This window comes from Dermacentor andersoni, chromosome 3 (genome assembly GCF_023375885.2).
Source record: "Dermacentor andersoni chromosome 3, qqDerAnde1_hic_scaffold, whole genome shotgun sequence".
In the NCBI taxonomy this organism is placed as follows: domain Eukaryota; kingdom Metazoa; phylum Arthropoda; class Arachnida; order Ixodida; family Ixodidae; genus Dermacentor; species Dermacentor andersoni.
This window is the reverse complement of record NC_092816.1, coordinates 53493429-53514948: the sequence shown is the minus strand read 5'-3', so window position 1 is coordinate 53514948 and position 21520 is coordinate 53493429. Positions and strand designations below refer to the sequence as shown.

The window sequence follows — 21520 nt, the reverse complement described above, 5'->3', positions numbered from 1 at the left end:
GGTTAATGGCATGAAGTTGCTTTCAAGAACTGAGAACTGCTAATCCTGTGCAAACAACTATAATAATATGTACAGTCCCAATAGTTAGTTAGTAGTAGTAGTAGTAGTAGTAGTAGTAGTAGTAGTAGTAGTAGTAGTAGTAGTAGTAGTAGTAGTAGTAGTAGTGGTAGTAGTAGTAGTAGTAGTAGTAGTAGTAGTAGTAGTAGTAGTAGTAGTAGTTGCATTTAACTAGAAGGAAATGGGGTTAAGGAAAGGAAGGGCCACAAGCATTTGCAGCTGTATCACCTAACATTGGACACTTAAACAGTCCTGTGGCCATGGAAAAGACACAGGGTAACAGAATAAAGGGGAAAATTACAAAAAGAAAGATAAAAGAAAACAGGAGGACATAGGTGGAAGCAAAGGGACATAACTACATTGATTAACCAATCAGTCGGGACTATACGACTCTTCCCAGCATCAGGTACATTCGAGAAGAAAGTAGGTTTTTCTTTCATGACACTTTCTTTGCCTTGCAGATTTCAGCACAACTTGCTGCTGTTTCAGCTTGTTGCCAAGAGACATGCACAAAACGACTTCTTACAAGAACAGCCACAAGGTGTATTAAAAGGATTGAAGTGTAAAGAAAGCAGCATCTAAACTATGATCACAGCCTCCCCGTATAACTGGCTCGAACAAAGAAGTTATGTCACAGCATGCCATTGGGTCTAATCCACGAAAATATGCTTACCATGACTGGGTAGAACAGCAGAATCACAATGTTTCCCATCAAAGCCCAGGGCCCTATAAGGTAACAGCTGTAGACTAGTGTCAGCAAAAACATCACTGGTGTCCCCAACATCAACGTCCCATTCATGGCGGCGTCAAATATCCGTTCCATGTCGTTTGTGACATGGTTGATCACCTGGATAGAACGCAGAGCACAGCAACATGGTTTCTTTCCTTCTTATAAGGGATAATTAAATATATGAGAATGAACTCAGTCTACTGACCTGCCCGGAATGTTTTTCTTCAACCCTAACCTTGAGCATTCTTCGGTACAAAAGCAACTGCAAGGCTCCCTGAAGTCTGATCGCTGCAAGTGTGAAGGCAAAAAGGTAGATGAAATTTAGTATTAAAATGCGAGAACTATTCATTAACTAACTTTAATTTACCTGAAAAAAAAAAAATACACAAGTCCAAGTTTCTTAGCACGGGTCACACAGCTTACCACCAAATGGCCATCAATAACACTGATCAGCAAGACCACAGAATCTGAACTATGCAGAATTTCTCCAATGTTCAGGAGCGGCACTGTCACAACAAAGGTTCTGGGGATGCTCGACTGCATGCGTCCCCTGATGTCATTTTCCCTGCATAGCTCTCACGTCTCCTGTGATCTGGCTTCTCCCTGTGGCTAAGCACCAGCGGCAGTCAGTGTGGTTGCAACATATTACGAGAGATGGCGTGAGTGTTGCGCTACTAAGGCCGCCCGACGGCGGGTTTAGTCGGCCGCGACAGTGAGGAGGCTCTTCCTCTTGGGGCTTGGGGCCGGCAAGCGGCGCGGATGTTCCGCGTGTGCACCTTGCCTTGGCTTAAGAAGTCGAGCCTTCGGACCTCATTACAATAAAAGTTTTCTCACACACACACACACACGCACACCAACCTGCTTCGCGGGACACCGGAATGGACGAACATGATTGTTTGATTGTGCCAAGGTTCATGTGACCGTACACGCAAATAAGCGTCGGTGTCCAGTGTGGGGGTAAACGTATTTGCTCACTATTCGGTTGCGGTGAGTTGAACTTCCTATATTTATTGTGTGCCCATTGGAATGTTCTATGTGTTGCGAGTCGGCTAGATGGCATTAGTGAATGAAAGGTGCAATAAATGCACTTGTGATTGTTTACACTACTGTGTTGTCGTTCCTTTTATCCTAAGAGTGCATGTGAGACCCCACAAAGTCAACACATCAGACTAAACATTTCAACACTGTGGTTACCAAGTCGCAGAACATCTTGAGATTCATGAAGAAAACAAAAAAGGCATAATGCAAGCTAGTTGCAATAATACTATGCAACTAGTGGCATAGAATATGCATACTCAGGAACTTACATTTTTTTTATGCAAAGCTAAGATAAATACAGCACATGCCAATTGGAGATTGGCTCTGACAAATTTCATCATCAATTTACGTGATTCTCATGTTTCCGTGCCCTTTGACATGAAGAAAAAAATACATCATGCAGAATGCAGCATCCAACTATCACAAACAAGTCATAACTGCCAAACCAAAAGGTAATATTTTCTTGTAACAAAGCAACCTGATTACTTACAAGAAAACATATGAGCGAGCCTATACATACACAGGCACTAAGTTGGTGAGGTTATGAGAAAAGCAATAAACAAGAAAAAGAAACAAGAAAGAAAATGAAGCTGCATTCCATTAAAGATTCCATTAGGCTGCAGTTAAAGTACCAGCAAGTGCTCTGGAAAGTGTATTTAAGCATGAGCCTACATACTTGATGAGTAGGTTTAGACTCTATGACTTCCAAGTGTGCCCACTGCTAGTGTTACTACTAAACCATTACTTTGCTTTCTGGAGAGATCATCCAATAAAGAGTTCAATAATATTTATTCACTGCCCTGTTGGTGATTCCACTTCTACACCATCTCTTTGTTGCGACCGCATATCAAAGCATGGGTGAAGTCTGCATCAGATAGATGTCCTCTTTACTCACAAGTTTAACTGACTGCCAATAAAGGTGCCAAAGTTTCATTACTATATTCTCAGGTACTGCAAACTTCAGAGAAAGAAAGTCAAGGTAGTAAAGAGCATGCTTGTAATTACAGCAATTAAATGCACAGTCTGTCACATTGCATCTTTTCGTTAAAATAATCAAATCAGTTTTTCGATGCATGTGCACAAGTTAATCACTGGCTGCAATCATTATGAGGAACGAAAAATACATTTCCTTCACACCGCTGCTGACGAAATGCAGCACCTCGAACACGTCGTCAAAAATGGTGGTGACTTCAGTGAAACGGTCACGTGTCACTGCACACTGAAGTGGAATGGAGCCACAAAGGTTAAAGCAGAGGATTCAATTTACTTGCGCTGTGACTTCGGCCTTGCCACAAATGGACAGAACTGGCCAAAACAAGTTGCATGCATTCGACTGAAGGGGTTATTCGCCAATTTGCTATGCAGTACTTCAAGAAGAGCAACACTATGGAAATTCTTGAGCATTCGTATACATTAAGCAAAGCCTGAAAGAAAGCGAGGCAGGGCACAAAAAGGCAACAAAATGCATCCAGCGCTCGTTAGCAGAGCTGCGTTGGCAGAGCGTTGTTCAGGAGCCTCACCGGTGTGCGCACCAATCACCCAAGACATGCTCAGGCATCCCGAACGCATCAGCTGAGTCCCCACAAGGCTGAAGGCAAGCAGCAGGCCTGTGCTCATGCTGGCGTGAGCATCCTCAAGGTATGAGAGAATCGCACGCAGCAGCACAGCCTGAAACACCAAACGCCTGCGTCAGAGAACACACTGATACGATGCACAGCTTAAATAGGAGGAAAGCCGCCTGCGTCACTTGTTACTCTAGCAACATGAAGCACATAGTTACAAGCAAAGAATGCAGTGGCAAACGCAACTCTCACAGGCAAGTTGGGGCATTGAAATATATGTAGTTAAATTTTTCTAATCCAATTTTCAATCCATCTGCTAGCCGCCTGGTTAGCTCAGATGGTAGAGCGGCTGCCCCGGAAAGTCCCGGACCAAGACGAATTTTTCTTCAACTGTGAGGTTTTTCTTTCGAGGAAGCCGTATGGGTTTCCTTTGTAGCAGTTGCTACGATTGGGTGGATGTCTCATTTTCGCTTAATTAATTACTTCTCTCCACCTTGCGGGTTCCCGCAGAAGTAGTACATCAAGGGTTGGAAAAGTACAGCCTTAGAATATCGAACCAAATACTGAATATTTTTTCTGCTTCTAAACATAGAAGATACACAACAACAAAAAAAGAATATGATTTGCTTTCTTCAATGCACACAATGCTATGGCAGCTCAATCCATTGAGCCCGGGCCCCAGATTCAAGAGAGCTCATCATACTGATGGATATGCCATTGCTAGCTATTTAGCTGAAACCTAATTTGCTAGCTTGCTAGTTAAGTTACATGGCTAGCTAGATAACAAGCCAGCTAGCAAGCTACCTAACTGAATGCATGGTTAGAAAGATAGATAGTTCTGTGGCTAATTTTATAATTAACTGTTTAGCAGGCTAGTTATTATACAGTAATCAGCTGAGTAGATATTTTGCTAGTTAACAAAAAGTTACATGGCTAGCTAACCAAATTAGTTAACTAACTAGCTAGCCAACTTAATCCTCTGTTGCATGGCGATGTTCCTAGTTACACTGTTACCTAGTCAGCTAGCTAGTTAGAAAGGTAACTTATTTATTAAGGCAAAAGCACTAGATGACCCAAGGGACGAAAATTTAACTGGCTTGCGTTATAGCACCGAAATTCAATGGCACCAAGATTGGGGGGTCGAACCCTTGACCTTTGGCATTAATTGCAGCAAAGTTCATTAAGAGAGAGCTAATTAAAACATCCATACCCTCAAACTTTGGTGGGACTTGAACCTATTTGGAGATATAGGCGAACTGGCCACAACTCCAAGTTCGATTCCAATTGACATCGTGAAGGTTGAGAGTTTAACCCACTACCTTTGGTAGAGCTAATTAAGGCGCTCGAACCCACAACCTCTGGTGGAAGAAAACAAGCAATAGGAAGTAACAATGCACTAGAATGAAAATGTCATGTAAAGAATGTCTCGTGAGACGCAGGCTTTCGCCTTCATCCTCCTTAGTGTATGCTAAAGTGACTGTCAACTTTATTTATTATTTAGCTTTAGTTAGTTAGAAGGGGTGTGCACACAGTAATTCTCGAAACTGAATTGAATACAAATTGAATAGTGCAAGAAGTGAACTGTATCGGATATTTAATAGCTTTCCAAGAGCCTTCCAATAATACGCAGGTGTTCTCACAATCAATCTTCACATCCTAGTATATTCACAATGTTAGCATGCTCCTGTCATTACAATGCATGTTACGAAGCATTGTTTATTAAAAGCACAATGGAGCATTGGGATCAAACAGGCAATTTATGCGCAAAGGCAAGACTCATTGGTGAATGTGAATGATAGCAGTTTAGCCAGAAAATTCTGGCTCTATGAATCAGAGCATGCTACACTAAGTAACTCTTCTCGATTTTTTTCTGCAATGGCTGCCAGGATGAAGTTTATCACACAGATGGCGATTTGAAGTATTTGAAAACTATTTGAAAAATATTCACATTTACAAATAGTCACTATGTGATTCAAACTATGTGATTCGTCACTGGAAAGTTTCTAATATTCGCACACCCCTAACTAATAGAGACTGTAGCCTGAGAAATGAAGCAAACAAAAGGCTGCTTCACCTTGCAAGGCCTCGTAGTGCAGGAAAGCCAGCCTAGAAAAAGTGGCCACGTCCACACTAGGAAACTTTGGGGCTAATCCCTGTTACCAGTAAATTTATGTAGGGTAAAATGTGGCACCTACGACTTGGTTTTAATATGTTGCTGCAACTATGAGTGTGCAGGTTTAGCAGACACAGAGGAGTTAGCTGAGCCTTGAGGTGGCAGCTGGGACAATGGACCAATCACTTACGGGACCAAGAAACTGAAAAGTCATGCCAAGACAGATGAAGAGGCCCGCAACAATGGCGCGTGTCTTGCAGAATCTGGCAGCTGCTCGCCAAAACTCAGCCTTCTCTCCTTGCAGTAGCTGCTCATCTTTCCAGAGCCTCTCAAGTCTGTCAAGGACAAGAAATAAAACACAAAGAAAACAAAAACTTCTAGACTGGCTGGTGACACAAAGCAAGGAAGACAACAAACTAGGCATGAAGCGCAGAATATTGCTTTCAGTCACTAACTGTGGTCTACAGTTTGCACAAGATTGTCAAGCTGACTGACAGGAACTTCTTCTGCTTCTTGCCATCCATACCCAAATAAATTGAGAAATGCAGAAGTGTTTTCCCTAGGCAACCCTGAAACCAATTAAAATGATATTAATTGCCCATAAAAATAAATTCAAGTCACTGCTGAGAGGATATTTCCGATTTAGGCCTTCAATTCTTTTTTATTTACCTGTCAAGAAGAGAAATCTTAGAGCATAACATTTCAACTTTGGAACAACAAATATGCAGAGGTGTACTAAGCTACCTCTTTCAGGGCATCTAAAGAAAAAAAAAGGGTGTACTATACTTTTGTACAGTGTGCATGTATGATTTTGATGAAGAGTGCATTCCTAAAATGGCTGACAGGTGGCACTGATGAATATAAATGCACATAAGGGAACTGCTTCAAAGGCAGTGACCACCAACAGACTTAATTCAAATTTTTTCTAATTCTTAATTTTTTTAATGCACGGAATTACCAGTCCTAAAAGATTTAGATTCTAACTTGCATATTATGCACCGTATAACTTCTGTACTTTACAAATCAACTTCACATATATTTTATCTCAACCTTGAGGAACCACTGGAAAACAGATATAATGGCATTCCCGAAGCCTTCCTACAAGTATTCTTCTTACTTTGGTCATTTGCTATGTTGAAGGATCTTTACGGAAAGTATTGCAGAAACAACAAGAAATAAAGTATTTGGAAAGGTAGGTTCACCTCTTGACGTTGACCTCGGCTGACTCGCTGGGAGCCATTTGCCATAGGTCTTCCTGGTGAATACCCTGACGGTAGGCCTTCCACATCAACTTAGTCATCCAGACGAGCGAGATGAACGAGAACAGACCTGCCTTGCTTGTGGGCATCTCATGCTTGTCTCTGCAGTTGGCGAGGAAGAGAAACAATATACTGACAGGGTGAAGAGCACTACAACTACCACAAATCAAATTGAATTAAATTCTGGGGTATTACATGCCAAAACTACGATCTGATTATGAGGCATTATGATGAAAGGGGGCGCTCCGAATTTATTCTGACCACCTGGGATTCTTCAATGTGCACCCAATGCACAGTAAACAAGTGCTGTTGCACTCTGTTCCCATCAAAATGCAGTCACCACGGCCAGCATCGAACCAACTACCTTGAGCTCGGCAGCGCAATGTCATAGCCACTGCACTACCGCGGGGGGTGGCCACTAATCAACATGTACTGCCATTCACTCACCCGCTCGCTCATTCATCTTTCACTGAAAAAATAGAACACAGACTTAGAAATTACACGTGGCAATAAAGGAATGTTTATACAGCTCACAAGCAAAAACATGCGTTGCACTGAAGCTAAGGGTTCGACCTACAACTAGTGGTTGTATGTTGCAGACTTACCCTTCTTTACAGGATACCAATGCATAATGTCACTTTGTCTAGCTTTATGGATCTTTTAATCTGTTAATTTAAAATCAGAGATCTCTGTTTAACTGTTGATCTCACACGGAGTAGCATTTACATAAAAGGAGGCTTTTAACAGCAACTTTTTACATGGTGCAATGAGTTGGCACTCCAAGCAACAATTTTCAACCTGAATCTTTATGCTTGGTTGGCACATAGCTAAAAACAGAATTCTGTTCCGAGAAAAAGACAAAAAAAAAAAGGACTGGTAATTACTTTCTTTACCATTGATATCATAATGGGAACTGTGCCATTTCTGAAAGATAAGGTTAATCACACGGATCAATGAATGGAAAGATGAACAGACGGCACAAGGCCTCTTTGAAACAAGAGACGGCAAGTGTCCCCTCACCATCACCCTTTACAAAACTCTCTCTAATGGCCACAGTAATTTAAGGAGGAGATAAAAATAAACTATGTTTAGTGCAGTTGTTAAAGGGTGAAGCAAGCGGAAGTAGTCAGGAAGCTCCATCAGTATCCTGAGTTGGCGAATGTCTACTGCAACCATACCACCATATTACCCATATGCGGATGGTGGAACGCACACCCCGAGCATCACTGTGTTTCATTAAAGAGCTTTCTCTCTCTGACTCTGAGCATCTCCAAAATTTTTTGGATCTCAACAAACCCACAAAAGCATCAACAGAGTTGCTTTATACTACTAAGTGTCACCTCTGACCCCTGCTGGACACATGAACATGCACAACAAACACCCATAAGTGCTGAGTATTGAGTGTGCAGCATACACACAATACTACTCAATACTACACAATACTACTACTATACTACTCAATACACACTCGCCTTACACAGCACAAAAAGTTGTCAATGATGCTTTCCAAGAAGTAATCATCCCAAAACATAGAGTACCATGTGATGACATTCGTTACCATGTTTTACGTTGTCTGAGAATGGCAGTGAAAATGGCACCTTGCAAACACTTCTTACATTCCTGTTCTCCAAGCAGGCACCACATTCTTGTTCTATCACTTTCGGGATATTTTCACTTTTGCATGAAGAAACATCTAGCACTGGATCTCACACAAGCAATGGGCATCATGCCCACTGACTTACCCAATGAAATATGAGTACAAAAAGTTATATCCCTGAAAGTTATTGACTCAGAACCCCAGAACACTGCATTTATACCTATGTGGCTTAACTGTGCTGGTCATCAGTTCATCATTTTCAATGTTACAAGCACTTTTATTACATAAAATATGACTTATAATGATACCCGTGAACCTGCATACAATCCATCGTAAATAACATAATCTGCTATAGCTGGGCTCACTGTAAACTAATTATTAACAACATATTGTGTTAATTTCGTGCATACAGTCACTGCCAAAAGCACATCAAACATAATGAGATGGTTGCATCATACTTAAGTTCACCTTGCAGTTACAAGGTTTTCTACATTTTATTTTCTAAAGCTGTTGTTTTACAAGAGCAGACATGCCAATAATCAACCGTTGCATAAATTCACGGAAATGTAGTGAAAGAAACTTTTCATTAGGTGCCTAATCAGACTGTGCTGTAGTCATAACCAGCTTAGTGCGATCAGACAGTTGACTGCTGTCTCAGATGTTAAAGCTGAATGCACATTTTTCATGTAAAAACTTTTAATAGACACATGAGACTTGCATATAAAAAGAAAAGTACAGCTGCTGCAAGAGCTTAAAAAAAAAAAAAAAACAGAAGAACGTTCATCATTTGCCAATGCCTTGTAGCCAGCATGCCCTGTAGATTGCAATGACAGCAGCCTGCATACCTTGTAGACTGCAATAATTACAGCAGCTAAAACCGTGCTTAGAACCTTAACCTTATCACTCGTGTCATATGCATAGACATTCACAGCACAAAGGGCATCACGGCTACAGCTGCATGCCACCATCATTTTAGGCATTTGACAGAGCTATTGGCCTTTCACTGCTAGACACATACGGATCTAGACACCTTCCACGCCATTAATGCAGAATGTACACACATCAACAAAACGATCAATCTTCCAAACATGCCATTGTTATCTTTCAGAATGAGCAAAGTGGTGCGGTTGTCACGCTCGTTTGGAACTTTCGTGCTCGGTATCCTTAGGCTGTGCACCGATGCAGATTCATTGACCACGGTCAAAAGGTGTATCTATATATATATATATATATATATATATATATATATATATATATATATATATATATTGCATTTATATAACTCACTTGGATTGAGGACGGACTGGTATCAGGACCTTCAGGGCATCCTTGTACTTGGACAGGCCTTCGTTTACTTTGAATGTGTCCAAGTCTAGTGAATCGCTATGAAAGAAAAAGCACAGGTCTATTCAAAAGCAATTCGAAAATTCAAAACCTGTTTGAAACTAACACAGCCCCACTCAAGTCGAACAACAAAAACGCAACTCTTTCTATAAACAGCTTTTGAAGTAAATTAGCTTATCCCCCACTTTTTTTTTTCCTGCAAACAATAATGAATTCGAATCAACCAACCAACCCGATGCATTGATTTAGTGGCTATGAAGCTGCACTGCCGAGCACAAGGTCTCCGATACAAATCCCTGCCGTGCCGGTCGGGGAACGCTCCACTACGGTGACCCTCATATAACCCGTTGTGCTGTTTTGGGACGTTAAACACTCCCAATTTTTTATATATATCCCACAGTCCTAACTAATTCACTGAAGCATTTCCTAATAACCTGTAACATAACTGTACCTGTTCTTTATTTTTTGTGATGTTTTGTACAATCCTTGTTATCATCCTGCTATGCGCCATCTTCTAATCACCTTCCTGCTTAGACAATGTGCCCACAGTAGTTTACGAATGTATAAATAAATAAATTTAGAGCAACCTTTCAATGAGTTAGAGCAGACTCTGCATGCCCAGATGCATTTAAAGCTCCACAACAAATGGTTTTAAATTATGAAAACAAAATTGGAGACATCTGGAAACAAATATTGCATATATAGAACGAACTTTAACTGTTAAACAACAAAGAGCATTTGCACCTCCATACAAGTTTTTTTATAATTATTATTATTATTATTGAAAGGTAAGAGTATACATAGATGCAGAGGACTGTTTGTAACCTAGATGAACCTACGCAGCATTTTAAACTTACTGAATTATTGTTTGCACAGTTGGTTCATAGCTATTAGGATTACAACTTGGAGCAAAAAACTTGTGTTTATCTTTCTATGTACCCTTTGCACTATCTAGCTTCTATTTCTTTGGGCCATTTCATAATTAATTTCATCAGTCCAACTGACCTCTAGTTATAATCCCAAAGTCTTTTGCTTTCTTCATTCACTCCTTCACTAAACAAAAATATCATCGCTAAAAGCAGGGATTCTATTGCTTTTCTATTCTGCGCAGTAATGCACAAAGCATCTGATTAAAGGAAAAGGGAAGAAATGAATTCAATAGGCATTATGTCGTGCGCTCTATTGGACTAACAGATGCGGAAATGCATACAACAGGTCTTTAAAGAGACAATATTCTGTGAAGCCCTTGAATTTTCTTTAGCCAGTAGTGTGAAGAACACAGGTGCCGCAGTGGCATTGTTTCGGCCGCTGCAAGTTGAACGATTCCAATGCCAAGCTGAACAAAGCAGAAGTTTCCCACATGCGCGCACAGCCGAAACACCGATTCTTTGCCAGAATATACATGCTTGCTTGGCGGGCATGCAGCCTGTGACGTCATGGCTTGCGAGCGGGTCAGTTTTACTTCACTGTTATGCTGTGCGAGTGTAGCATAGAAAATTCAATTACAATTTACGTGCCGGCTCAAACGTGCTAAAATTTTGCCGACATGTTCTTGAATGCACAAGGATTACCTCACACAATACAGTTTGTGATCAAAAATTGGGTGTCTTGCCCTCTTTAAAAGAATTTTCTTGAAGAAGCAAGAAGAAAAGGAGAAGACAGGTGGTGCACTGGCGAAATTACAAAAATACTAGCAACTAAGACTCTTTGGAATATAACAAGCCACAAATACCATCTCCTTCTCAAAAATTTCCACTTTGAGCATGCCAACACTTTCATGACTATTGTCACTGCTGCATAGTGTTACTTCGTGACACATGTTGGAACAGGACAGGTACAAATAAACTGGACACACAGAGCTCTGTGTGCGCAGTCTATACCTTCGTGCCTTTCTTGTTCTGAACTCTATCACGAACTTACACTGAATTAACGAAACATACACTCTGATTCACAGTGTTACACGTCTGCGATGATGCCAATTAAGACGAGCTGACACATCGGTCCTATTATTGCCTGTTAATGTTTATGATTTCATGAGATGCTACAGACAAAATGTGGGCAGAAAAAAAAAACATATTTTTTCAGGTCTCCTGTATGCAACATGAAAAGTGGACATGACCCAACTGTGAATGTGAAATGCGCCCATAGATGAAAATGATGATTTCTGAAACTGAACTAACTATATAATGTAAAGTTATATGTGGTTTATTATTGTGCCCAAAAAGCATCTATATGCCTTCTAATGGGAGAATCAAGTACAAAATAAAATGGCTTTGTCAGTTTTGATAGGTTAAATAAAGTTGAATATATTGCCACAGCATCAGAAACTCTAGGGACAAAAGCACACTGGTCAGCAGGAACAACTGCACACCATGCACTTGTCACTTTTGCACTACATTTCCTTTAAATGCTGATATATCTTATTGTCACTGTCCTTCCTGTGCTACAGACGCAACAATAAGCACAGTGTTCTTAAACAAACTGAATAGATTAATTGCATTTTGCTCCTTCTTTTAAAGCAAACATGAATTAACGTGGATCCCACCAACATGAATCTTGTCAGCTTTCAAATCCTCCTGAGCACGGGGTAAGTTGTTAACTTAAACTATGCTGGTTAAGTGCAGTAAGAATATATTTTTGGGTTTATAACAACATGGTTTAAGGCTATGGAAATTACAAGGCTCAATATAAAACAATTTTTACAAATTTTTTTTCTTCTTTTCCTGTGGCACTTTAGGACACATGCTTCCATATTTCTAGCAGAAATCTTGAGACAATAGCAATTGATAAACAACAAAATTCTTAATGCAAATGAGCACACCTCCAGTTAGTGCGAATCCATAATGCGGAATGCATTTGATTGTTTTCTTTCCTTACTATGAGCCTTAGTTTCTCCAGTAGATCATTAAAACACAAATGACTTTAATAAATATGCCAAATCCTGTCAGTGTCAGAGACAAATATGCCTCACTGCAGCATTTAGATAAGGTGTATAAGATTCTGATAATTATTTTAGAACCTTCACATATGTCAAATTTGCATGTTTCATTTGCCATCAGCCTGGGTTGCAGGTACTATTCAGCCACAATGCAAAGATCTTCAATGTGCATTGCATGCCACTATCGGAATTAACAGCTTATGTATGGCAAACCAGACTATTACACTGAATCTGAGATTTTGCAGCTTTACAACACTATAAGCTCCATTGTTGTTGATGTTTTTGGCATCAAGCAGGAAAGCAATTTCAATAAATGGTCGTTTACCTTCTCGTATTTGCTGCTCAAGAGGAACTGTAGACATTTTATGCGTGTTGCTTCAAAGCCGACGTCAAAGCCCATATGTGTTCAAGTAGTAATGCGAACATGCATTCAAAATTAAGATAATCTATTTGCAATTTTTCAATCTATTTTCATTCATCTTCAATTGAGTACTATTTATTTTCTGTTCAGACTTACTGAACACTCTTGCCAACTGAATTCCCAAGCGGAGTGCATGGAGTAGGCCCTTTGGACCGAAATATATACCCCCATGGGAAACACAGCTTGGGTGATGCCTGGCTGGAGTAACGTCATATAGCTCTAAAGGCATACCCTACATATTAAAACACACAACAGAACCCCCTTTTCACTTTCTTAACGGGGTGGAAACATCGATCAGACTTCATTTGCTTGCTTATCTTTATTTTCTTCCCCTCACCCCCTCCTCATTCCTGGAAAAACGACAGTCCCAAGAGAGCCACTGTGCAAAACTTTGCAAACGAAAGGAGCTCCGGCACGGGAAGCTATCGGCGAAGCACACACGCACCCGCGCTAGCCGGAGGGCGATGCACGCGCAAGGAGGTTTCCTCCGGCGAGCGCAACAGGGCTCCGGCATGATCGTACGTGTCGTCAAGGAAATGACGCGTGCGTGCGCATGAATGCAGCACGCTCGCTCGACGCGCCTTTTTTTTTTTTTTTTACACTCAGATCAAGACACAATGCGCGAGCTAATATAGTTGCATTGTGTGTCCGTATCGACGCGACTATACGCGTTGGCTGGCTTCGACGGCGGGATGCGTGCAAAGGCCGACACGAAGCGGTCAGGTAACAGCAGCTGCGCCCGGGCAACTGGAGCCGGCGCGGTGGTAACCCGACCATTCTGCCAGACGCGTGCAAAGTTCGCGCGGCCCACGCTAAATTCAGTCACCGCGCGAGCTAGCGCAGAACGCACGAAGGCCGGCGATCTTTTCTCTCTTTTTCATCAAGGATGCGTACGACAGTGAAAGCTGTCTCCACGGCCTCGGTCGGAAGCGAAGGGTGAAAGCCGACCCAATTGAAGTATCTATACATCAGACCATGAGCTCGGATAAAGGAAAACCCGACAAACGATCGAAGAGGCGGAAAAATCTAAGCAGCGCTCACAGGAACAACCACGAGGTTCAATAGATAGGTTCAGCGTGAAAACTCAGGCCGCTACGCTGCATAACAAGATACACGCCGCGTTTGTATCGTTTGTCGATCTCTCTTTATTTCCTTTTTTTATTATAATTTTTTTTTTCATTCATTCAAAGGTTAGGCAAGCGATCTGTGACAGGTGGCTTGCCGCCAGCGTATCCTGTAAGGTCGAGAAAACGCATTGTGAAAGCGAGAAAAATTATACTTACGCGTTAACCATGTTGCATGCTCTGCCATCAGCTGCATCGTCGTCGGCTTGTGCGTAGTCCTCCGCTGTGCCGTACGGAAGGAACAACGAGCCCGTGGACATCCACTTGTGCATGTCCGTGGGGGGCCTGTTGGGCTTCGTTGCCGCCATGCCTTGAAGTCGTGTGCGGCTTCTTTTGCGAAAACGATCACACAGTTGCTCTTCAGATGAGTCAGACGCGTCTGCTACAGCTGGACGTGACAAACGCTGGTCGAACGGTTTCGGACGTCATCATTCAAGGAACAAAATGAATCGAGGATTGCTGTCGCCGCAGCGGCCTTTTTGGGTGATGGGCTACAACTTCGTACGCGTTTAGTTTAGATTTTCAGCGACAAAGAGAGGCATCGTACCGTCAAGGTCGAACAGCCGGCTAACCGTTGACGCGCAGGACAAGTGAAGCTCGCGCCGACCGCCGACCTCGAGCGCATCGAGAGCGAGCGGCGAGCGCACGAATAGGATTGACTTGCCTTGACTGTGACTTCGTTTTGTAATACTTCCGCTACAACAAAACATGGTGTCCATGACGTATACTCTGCAAATGCTTTTTGCAAAGGCTTTTTACATATGCAGTCAGCAAAAGTGTAGCCTTTGAGATTGGTTTTCGCTACTCAAAGGGAGCCGTCGCTAGGCGCAAGGTTACCACCTTTACCACCTATATATAAAACTATGGCCTTTGAAATTCGCATTAATTACTGAGGGAGCTGTCACATGGGGTGCGTGCGGCGTCCATAATATAAAGTTAACGTTTGAGATAATCTGACGTTTTGTAATGACACTGCAACGTTTAAATATTTAAAGTATGGACTGTTCGTGCTTTTTACCACGACCTACTGTATATTTATACAGTAGGTCGTGTTTTTTGCTCTGTACCGTCGATGCGTTCACTTGTATTGGCTCGACTATCTTGACTGCAAGTACGATCTGCAGCCTAGAACATTTTTGATGGCTGCGCCCATCTGGGGTGTTCTCATCGGTATACCGGGGCGCCTGAATTAAAAGTGTTTTGCTTAGAGAACCGTTGTAAAGGATTATCAAAGCACAGTGCGTTGATTAATCATGTAGTATTAATTACGGATGTGACACTAAGCCTTGACTGATTGACTGATTACTGCTCGACGCGAAATGTCAGACAGCAGCTCCGACGAGAGCGATGAACGACTACGAGAAGCGGCGGTCACTGTTCAAGATATTTTTGCGAAAAATCCGGGGCAGAAGAAGCCACAAGAAAGGTACATTGATGTCAGCTATGTTCAAAATATGGCGATTCTGGCCCGTAGAGTTTCCTACAGACCATCCTTCGTGCGGCCTGGTGAACAGTCTGTCTGTCTGCCTGTTTGTATGTGCGTTTGCTGCCGAAAGTGGCTCATACCCACTATGGGGTATTGGCCAAGTATCGGGTGAAGAAAACGATTATGTAGTCTAACCGCAACTTCTTTCCTTTTTCTTTCTTTTCTGTTTTTTAACACTAATCGCAACGTACATTTTCTTCTTTTTTTTTTCTTCTTTTTCAGCGTGCAAGAAAACAATGACGCAACCAAGGACACCGGTACAACCATAACAGACTTGTCGGCGGAATGCAGACAGTTCCTCGCCAAGAGCTTGTCAAATAACTTGGACAAGTATGTGCAAGTTTGCCAGCGATGCGTGCTAGGCCGAAAGACTGACTAAATCAGTTTACTTTTTTCATTTACTGTGAGTTTACTGTGATAAAGTATTCCTTAAGTACCATGCCGTCGGTCACCTATGTAGAAAAGGGTTTATCATTGCAGAAGAAAATAAAAGCCACGCTTTCCTCCTCTGAATTTCGCGCCGAAACCTTTGAGCCGGTAGGTCGGTGTGACGTCACGTATTTCCATATTATCGTATTTAGATAGGCCGCTTTGGCCCAGAAGAGAGCGCTCAAAACTTGCTGGTTAGGTCTTCGATTCTGTTTTTGGAACGCAATGCTGTCCTTTTTACCGGTAAAAAAAAATTAAGAGACCCGTGCAGACGATATCACCGTCAGTGACGTCACAGCGAGCTGGTGCAGGAACTTCAGGAAGGCGTCGCCACCCGTCTTCCGTTTTCGCGCTTTCCACGCTTGCCAAACCACCTTTCATGGTAAGAGTGGCTGATAATAACAATAACACTATTTGTCTAAAACAGTTTTAGTATTCCAGGGGGTCGCGGGATCGAATCCCGGCCACGGCGGCCGCATTTCGATGGGGGCGAAATGCGAAAACACCTGTGTACTTAGATTTAGGTGCACATTAAAGAACCCCAGGTGGTCGGAATTTCTGTAGTCCCCCACTACGGTGTGCCTCATAATCAGAAAGTGGTTTTGGCACGTAAAACCCCATAATTTTTTTATTCCAGGGACCATAGCTTAGCATTCCTATTTGTGTCCCTTTAAGTTACTGCTGGTCATAATGGTTTAGCTTGCGAAAAGCCACAGTATAAGAAAGGAAGGTAATGTTAAATGGTCAGTGCACGGTGTCATTACTTGAGTGATAGTTGCAGGCCAGAGACATTGCTCGCACAACTCTGTTGATGAACTCATATTTATAACTAACTCGGCATACAAAGCCATGCTACCATCACATCTCCTTCTTTGACGCTTTCCAGTGGTATACTCGAACATAAATTTTGTGTTGTTTGCCCCAGATACATTTTTTTTTTTAAACAGTGATTGAAAGTGCTTTCTGAAATGGGCACATGGCGAAACCACATAGCAATGCATCTGGCTATTGACACCTAACTTAAGATTCATGCTAAATGCAGAATTGCTACTGCTAAATCAGTTCGAATTAAACTTGTTGCATTAAAAAAAAATAATGCTAAGCCCTGCTGAGTGTTCCAACGTTGCTTTTTATTTTAATACATATCTGATTTGACAGGAATACTAATAGACTAATGCTAGGAGATTTCGAGAAAGAAAATTGGTGCATCATGTTATAGCACTAACTTTGCAACAAAGACAGACAACACATCTAAGATTTTTCGCATATTGTTTGCAGAATTAGGGTATTGGTTTTGTTGTGGTATTGTAAACATAATGCTTCAAAATTTGTGTATGTGCATGTGTTTCATTTTTATCATTTTTTATATAGCATTCAAATCCCAAATAGAGGGTCTGCTCACGAAGGTCAGTAGAATTTATGTTTTCCTTCGAAATAACGCAGCAGATTACATTCGGATTGTTTAGAAGGCTGCGTAAAAGGATCATTTCTGCATATTACAGAATAGTAAGGGAAAGAGCTAGAACTAAACTTCCGTTAAAGATCTCAAGTACTGCTCTGTGCTCGTACACAAGATCTCCCTATCTCTCCTTAGATTCATACACTTACGGGCCAGGCACCTTCAGAGCCTGCAGAAATAGCTTTTGCTTAGCTCTGTCATGTATAGAATCATAGTGCCTTACACGAAATATACCAAAAGGTATAAGAACAAGTACAGTAACTACCCCGAGAAATCAGAGCACCAGCAATTCTAATTACATAACTTATGTAGACTAGGAGCTGCAGATCATTGGTTCTCTCTGAAATTCATAATAAGGCTCGCCCATTGTTGCATGTCAAGATTAGGCACCTGACCTGCATGTTTGGAGCCTGCTACCTACTGCATGTAAAGGCATGGCATAAAAATAACAATTGCATTACTCGTGCCCATTCTTGTCATTGTCATTGAATTTAGAGATTTAGAGCTTCGAAGCCCCTTTAGCTCTCCGTGGCCACTGAATTTGTGATATATGGCTCTTGCTTATCATGAAAGCTGGTTTGGGAATATTATTATTTCTTTCCTTTCCTTTTTCATTCAGACTAAAAAAGGTTAAATATATCTAGGGATGATCGTTACAGTCTCACAATTCTTGAGTCTCAGTCCTATTTTCTTGACAGTTAAATATATTTTTACCCGTTGCTTTTCTAGCAAAAAAAGAACACGAATCCAATTGTGTTTTTCAATGGGACATAATTTCACCAGTGTTTGCCAAAACCCTTTTTGTGTCCAGTTGGTTCCGATAGGACATTATTGTTGGTCCAATTTGTATGAAAACATTTTCGTTTAGGCCTTATTGTGCATTCCATTTACACACACTTGGAGCCAAAGAGCCTCCACTTGGTTCTAGGTTGGTTAATTGGTTATTCAGGCTTTCCAGAGAAACTAATTAAAGTCTGTAAATACCAACGGTAGGGCCCTTAAATACCAGTCTGCTTGTATATGAAAATTGGTTGTAATTGGAAATCACTGGACAAGTAAGGCCATGAAACAACAAAATAGTCAATAATAGTAGCATAAGTATAATGCAAGTTCGCAAATCAATTTTTGTAGTTTGCTAGGACCACTGGAGAGCAAACAGCATGTAGCTTTTCGTTCAGCTGAAACATTCTTCCAAACTATAAAATTTTACTGTTTTTCTTGAACCCCTGGCACTACTTGGTTACCAAATTTCGCTTGCATATATGGCATGTGACAGATTGCAGACACTGAAATGCTGGGAATATCATTGAAGTAAATTGACATTGTGTGGTCATGCATGATGAGTAAGGTTCTAGTAAAAAGTGTCGAACATTTGTGTTCTACAATCTAATATTGCTTGCCTGCATCGAGAATTTTTTTTTTTACTGGTCCCAGCGGGTCTAATAAGCCTCATTCTACCTAATTTACCCATTGGACTGTGTTTAAAACTTGGTCAAATGGGAAACACCAATGTTGTTCCTTTCCTCATGCTCTTATTTTTGAGTGGGATTGGTGCTCCATGTGACATGTTATGGACCAATGCCTAAAGCAGCCTAACAAAATTTAATGCTACAGCATTCATTTGGTAATATGCAGCAACATGCATTGGCTGTTTTCTTAGGTGCTTACCCTGCAACTTGGCCCATGCAAATTCACATGCTTTCTTGTTACTTGAGGTGTGCTAGTGCTCTGGTGCCTCAATCAGGTACTCGCCAAATATATTGTTATCTCCCATCTCACTATACCCTTACCTGTGAAAGTGTGTGAATGTTTACACACTCTATCTCGTCTTTCTCCGTGCAGGAAAATCAAGATAGTTGATAAGCACTTTGAAATACAAGATGATGACAACAGCACAGGCAAGTGATTTTTTTCTTATTTTCTTTCTTTTCATGTGCAACTTTTCTTAAGGGCATGAAGTGACACCGCTTTTCATCACGCAGGCATTAAGCTTTTTACTGACTCCACCGTGGAATTGGTCGAGCTTGAGGAACCCGAAGTGCAGCGACCTCGTAAGAAACACAAAAAGTCTAAAGAAAAGTGAGTATGTGATAAGCTCATATCTAAGCAAAACATGTAAAGCAATAGTACAGCTCCCCCCCCCCTCCCCCTTTCTTTTTGTAAGCTCATACATAATTTGCAGCATCTGTGAACTGCATGTTTAAAGTGAGAACTTGTAGCCACTTCTGTAGCACACATTCCTGAGAAGCATGTCAGAAACAGCAAGGAAAAAAACAAAAACAATAAATTAATAGTACTGTATTTCTACAAATGTGATGCAAAATTTTTTACCTTCAATTACGGGCTCCAAGCTGCAGCGATCTCAACCACCATGCACATTAGCTCTGCGAAAATGCCAGCATCCGAACACTCAAGGGAGATCATAGTACAGACATGCACACGGCATTAAAAGAGCGCAACGATTGTTAAAAATGACAGCAGTGCATTCCAACTGCCAAGTAATCGCCCAGTCCACTCCTGCAGTGTGCTTTCACGAGAGTTCGTCTGTGCGAGTGCAGCTGCCCCAGCAAATGTAAAATGGTTAGGGTGTACGTAAAAAGAGCAGACAACAAAACTGAAACTTATTTTCTTTCTCACTTTAAACGATAACCTTTGCCCATTGATTTTTGAAAATATGTCTCTTTATTTACTTTCCAAAAATAAAATAACATAGTGCCTGTGCACCTGCATGCTTGGGGCAGAGTGCAATGTCATGCCCTGCACTTCATCTACAAGGGGGGCACTTAAGGTCATCCGAATCACCACGATCAGCGCTGTTGAGAAACTGGGTTATTCTGATTCACCTATCTGCAGCTCACTGCGCTCCAGCTTATATCTAATGACACCATGGAAGCTGCTAACAGAACAAAATCAAAACAACACCCTTTATGTTACGTTTTCACCCCTGCGCATGTGTTTCATCTCTGTAGGGCATCCCGTGGCACATTCGTGACGACATTACTCAACATAAATACTATTTTATGGGTTGTCCACAGTTACCCCCTCAAGTTACATTTGTGATCAAATTGTAAGAGTTATAGCATATTGCTACCTTTATTTACTGCTACTGCCCCAGCCACATTCCAAGTGCATGTGAGAAAACTGGAAAGTAGCTGGAATAATATGTGGTAGCACTATGATAAAGCTGCCTACATTTGTGCTGTATGACATGTAACATACCAACAGTGGGTGCTGTAGTCCTTCTCTCTACTTTTCATAGCCATGGATTCTTCCAGCTTAAAAGGTCAGTCCAGCGTGGTACTTAAACTAATTGCTTGCGACGTGCTTCCATTTGTACAGGGTAACAGACGACATGCTCGCAGCCATTGCTGTAACACCGGAATGGGTGCTACAGCAGTCTGGCATCCAAGGTGCCAACAAATAGCCAAAAGTCATCTGCAGGAAGCTCTGGAGCTACTCAAGTTCTAATGGTGTAATAGTATATCAGCACTATATTGACTCTAGATACAGTGTTCGAGTGCTTGTAATATCTCCTATATTTGTAAATAAACAAATTCTTTCATGACCTTTTTTTTGTTGTTGTTGCTCGAGTTCATCACTATAGGACTATTACTGATGTGGAATTACGTTGATGGCTCAATCGGGTTGTTGAACAGCACGGCGGCCCCTAACATCCCTATATTTCTGTGTGGACTTCAAAGCCATTCACCCAGCCGACCTCGCACCCGTTTGTTGTGGCAGTTTCTTAGCTGGCCCAGCAACCCAATCCTTGATATATTTCATAGGTCTTTCTTTTCTCTGTCCCTTTTTTTGCCGTTTTCATTAATAACCGCATGAACAAACTAGCCTAACAACAAGCTCTTCTCAAAGTTCACTAACCTAACGAAAGTCAGAGACAATGGAAAGAAGAAAATGAGGGGGGAGTGCTTATACGTTTCCTAGACAAACAAGTTGCAAATATTT

General features: G+C 41.5%; 2 protein-coding genes across 3 annotated transcripts in view; one reads left to right on the top strand and one right to left on the bottom strand.

Annotated features, from left to right (window-relative positions):
• LOC126520793 (ATP-binding cassette sub-family C member 5-like) overlaps positions 1–14837 on the bottom strand; it is a 60057-nt gene extending 45220 nt beyond the window's left edge. The window contains exons 1-7 of one of the 2 annotated variants that reach the window (XM_055063449.1): positions 14343–14837; positions 9644–9739; positions 6703–6861; positions 5691–5835; positions 3346–3493; positions 993–1075; positions 731–904 (exon numbers count right to left, since the gene is read on the bottom strand). In XM_055063449.1, coding sequence (XP_054919424.1) covers positions 731–904; positions 993–1075; positions 3346–3493; positions 5691–5835; positions 6703–6861; positions 9644–9739; positions 14343–14491 — 954 coding nt within the window. In that variant the 5' untranslated portion in view covers positions 14492–14837. Of the gene's footprint in view, positions 1–730; positions 905–992; positions 1076–3345; positions 3510–5690; positions 5836–6702; positions 6862–9643; positions 9740–14342 lie in introns of those variants that run through there. The other variant, XM_072287152.1, reaches the window with a different exon arrangement.
• Positions 14838–15302: 465 nt separating this feature from the next.
• Positions 15303–21122, top strand: LOC126520824 (uncharacterized). Its single transcript, XM_050169617.3, has 5 exons — positions 15303–15609; positions 15892–15999; positions 19400–19455; positions 19540–19636; positions 20897–21122. The coding sequence occupies exons 1-5, from the start codon at positions 15503–15505 to the stop codon at positions 20979–20981; spliced, it is 453 nt and encodes a 150-aa protein (XP_050025574.1). The 5' UTR covers positions 15303–15502; the 3' UTR covers positions 20982–21122.
• Positions 21123–21520: the final 398 nt, after the last annotated feature.

What these genes read in the sequence shown, in the direction of transcription:
- LOC126520824 (XM_050169617.3), top strand. Translation starts at nt 15,503, where the DNA reads ATGTCAGACAGCAGCTCCGACGAGAGCGATGAACGACTACGAGAAGCG. An exon ending in CAGAAGAAGCCACAAGAAAG is followed by an intron (nt 15,610 to 15,891) that starts GTACATTGATGT and finishes CTTCTTTTTCAG; the next exon opens with CGTGCAAGAAAACAATGACG. An exon ending in AGATGATGACAACAGCACAG is followed by an intron (nt 19,456 to 19,539) that starts GCAAGTGATTTT and finishes TTCATCACGCAG; the next exon opens with GCATTAAGCTTTTTACTGAC.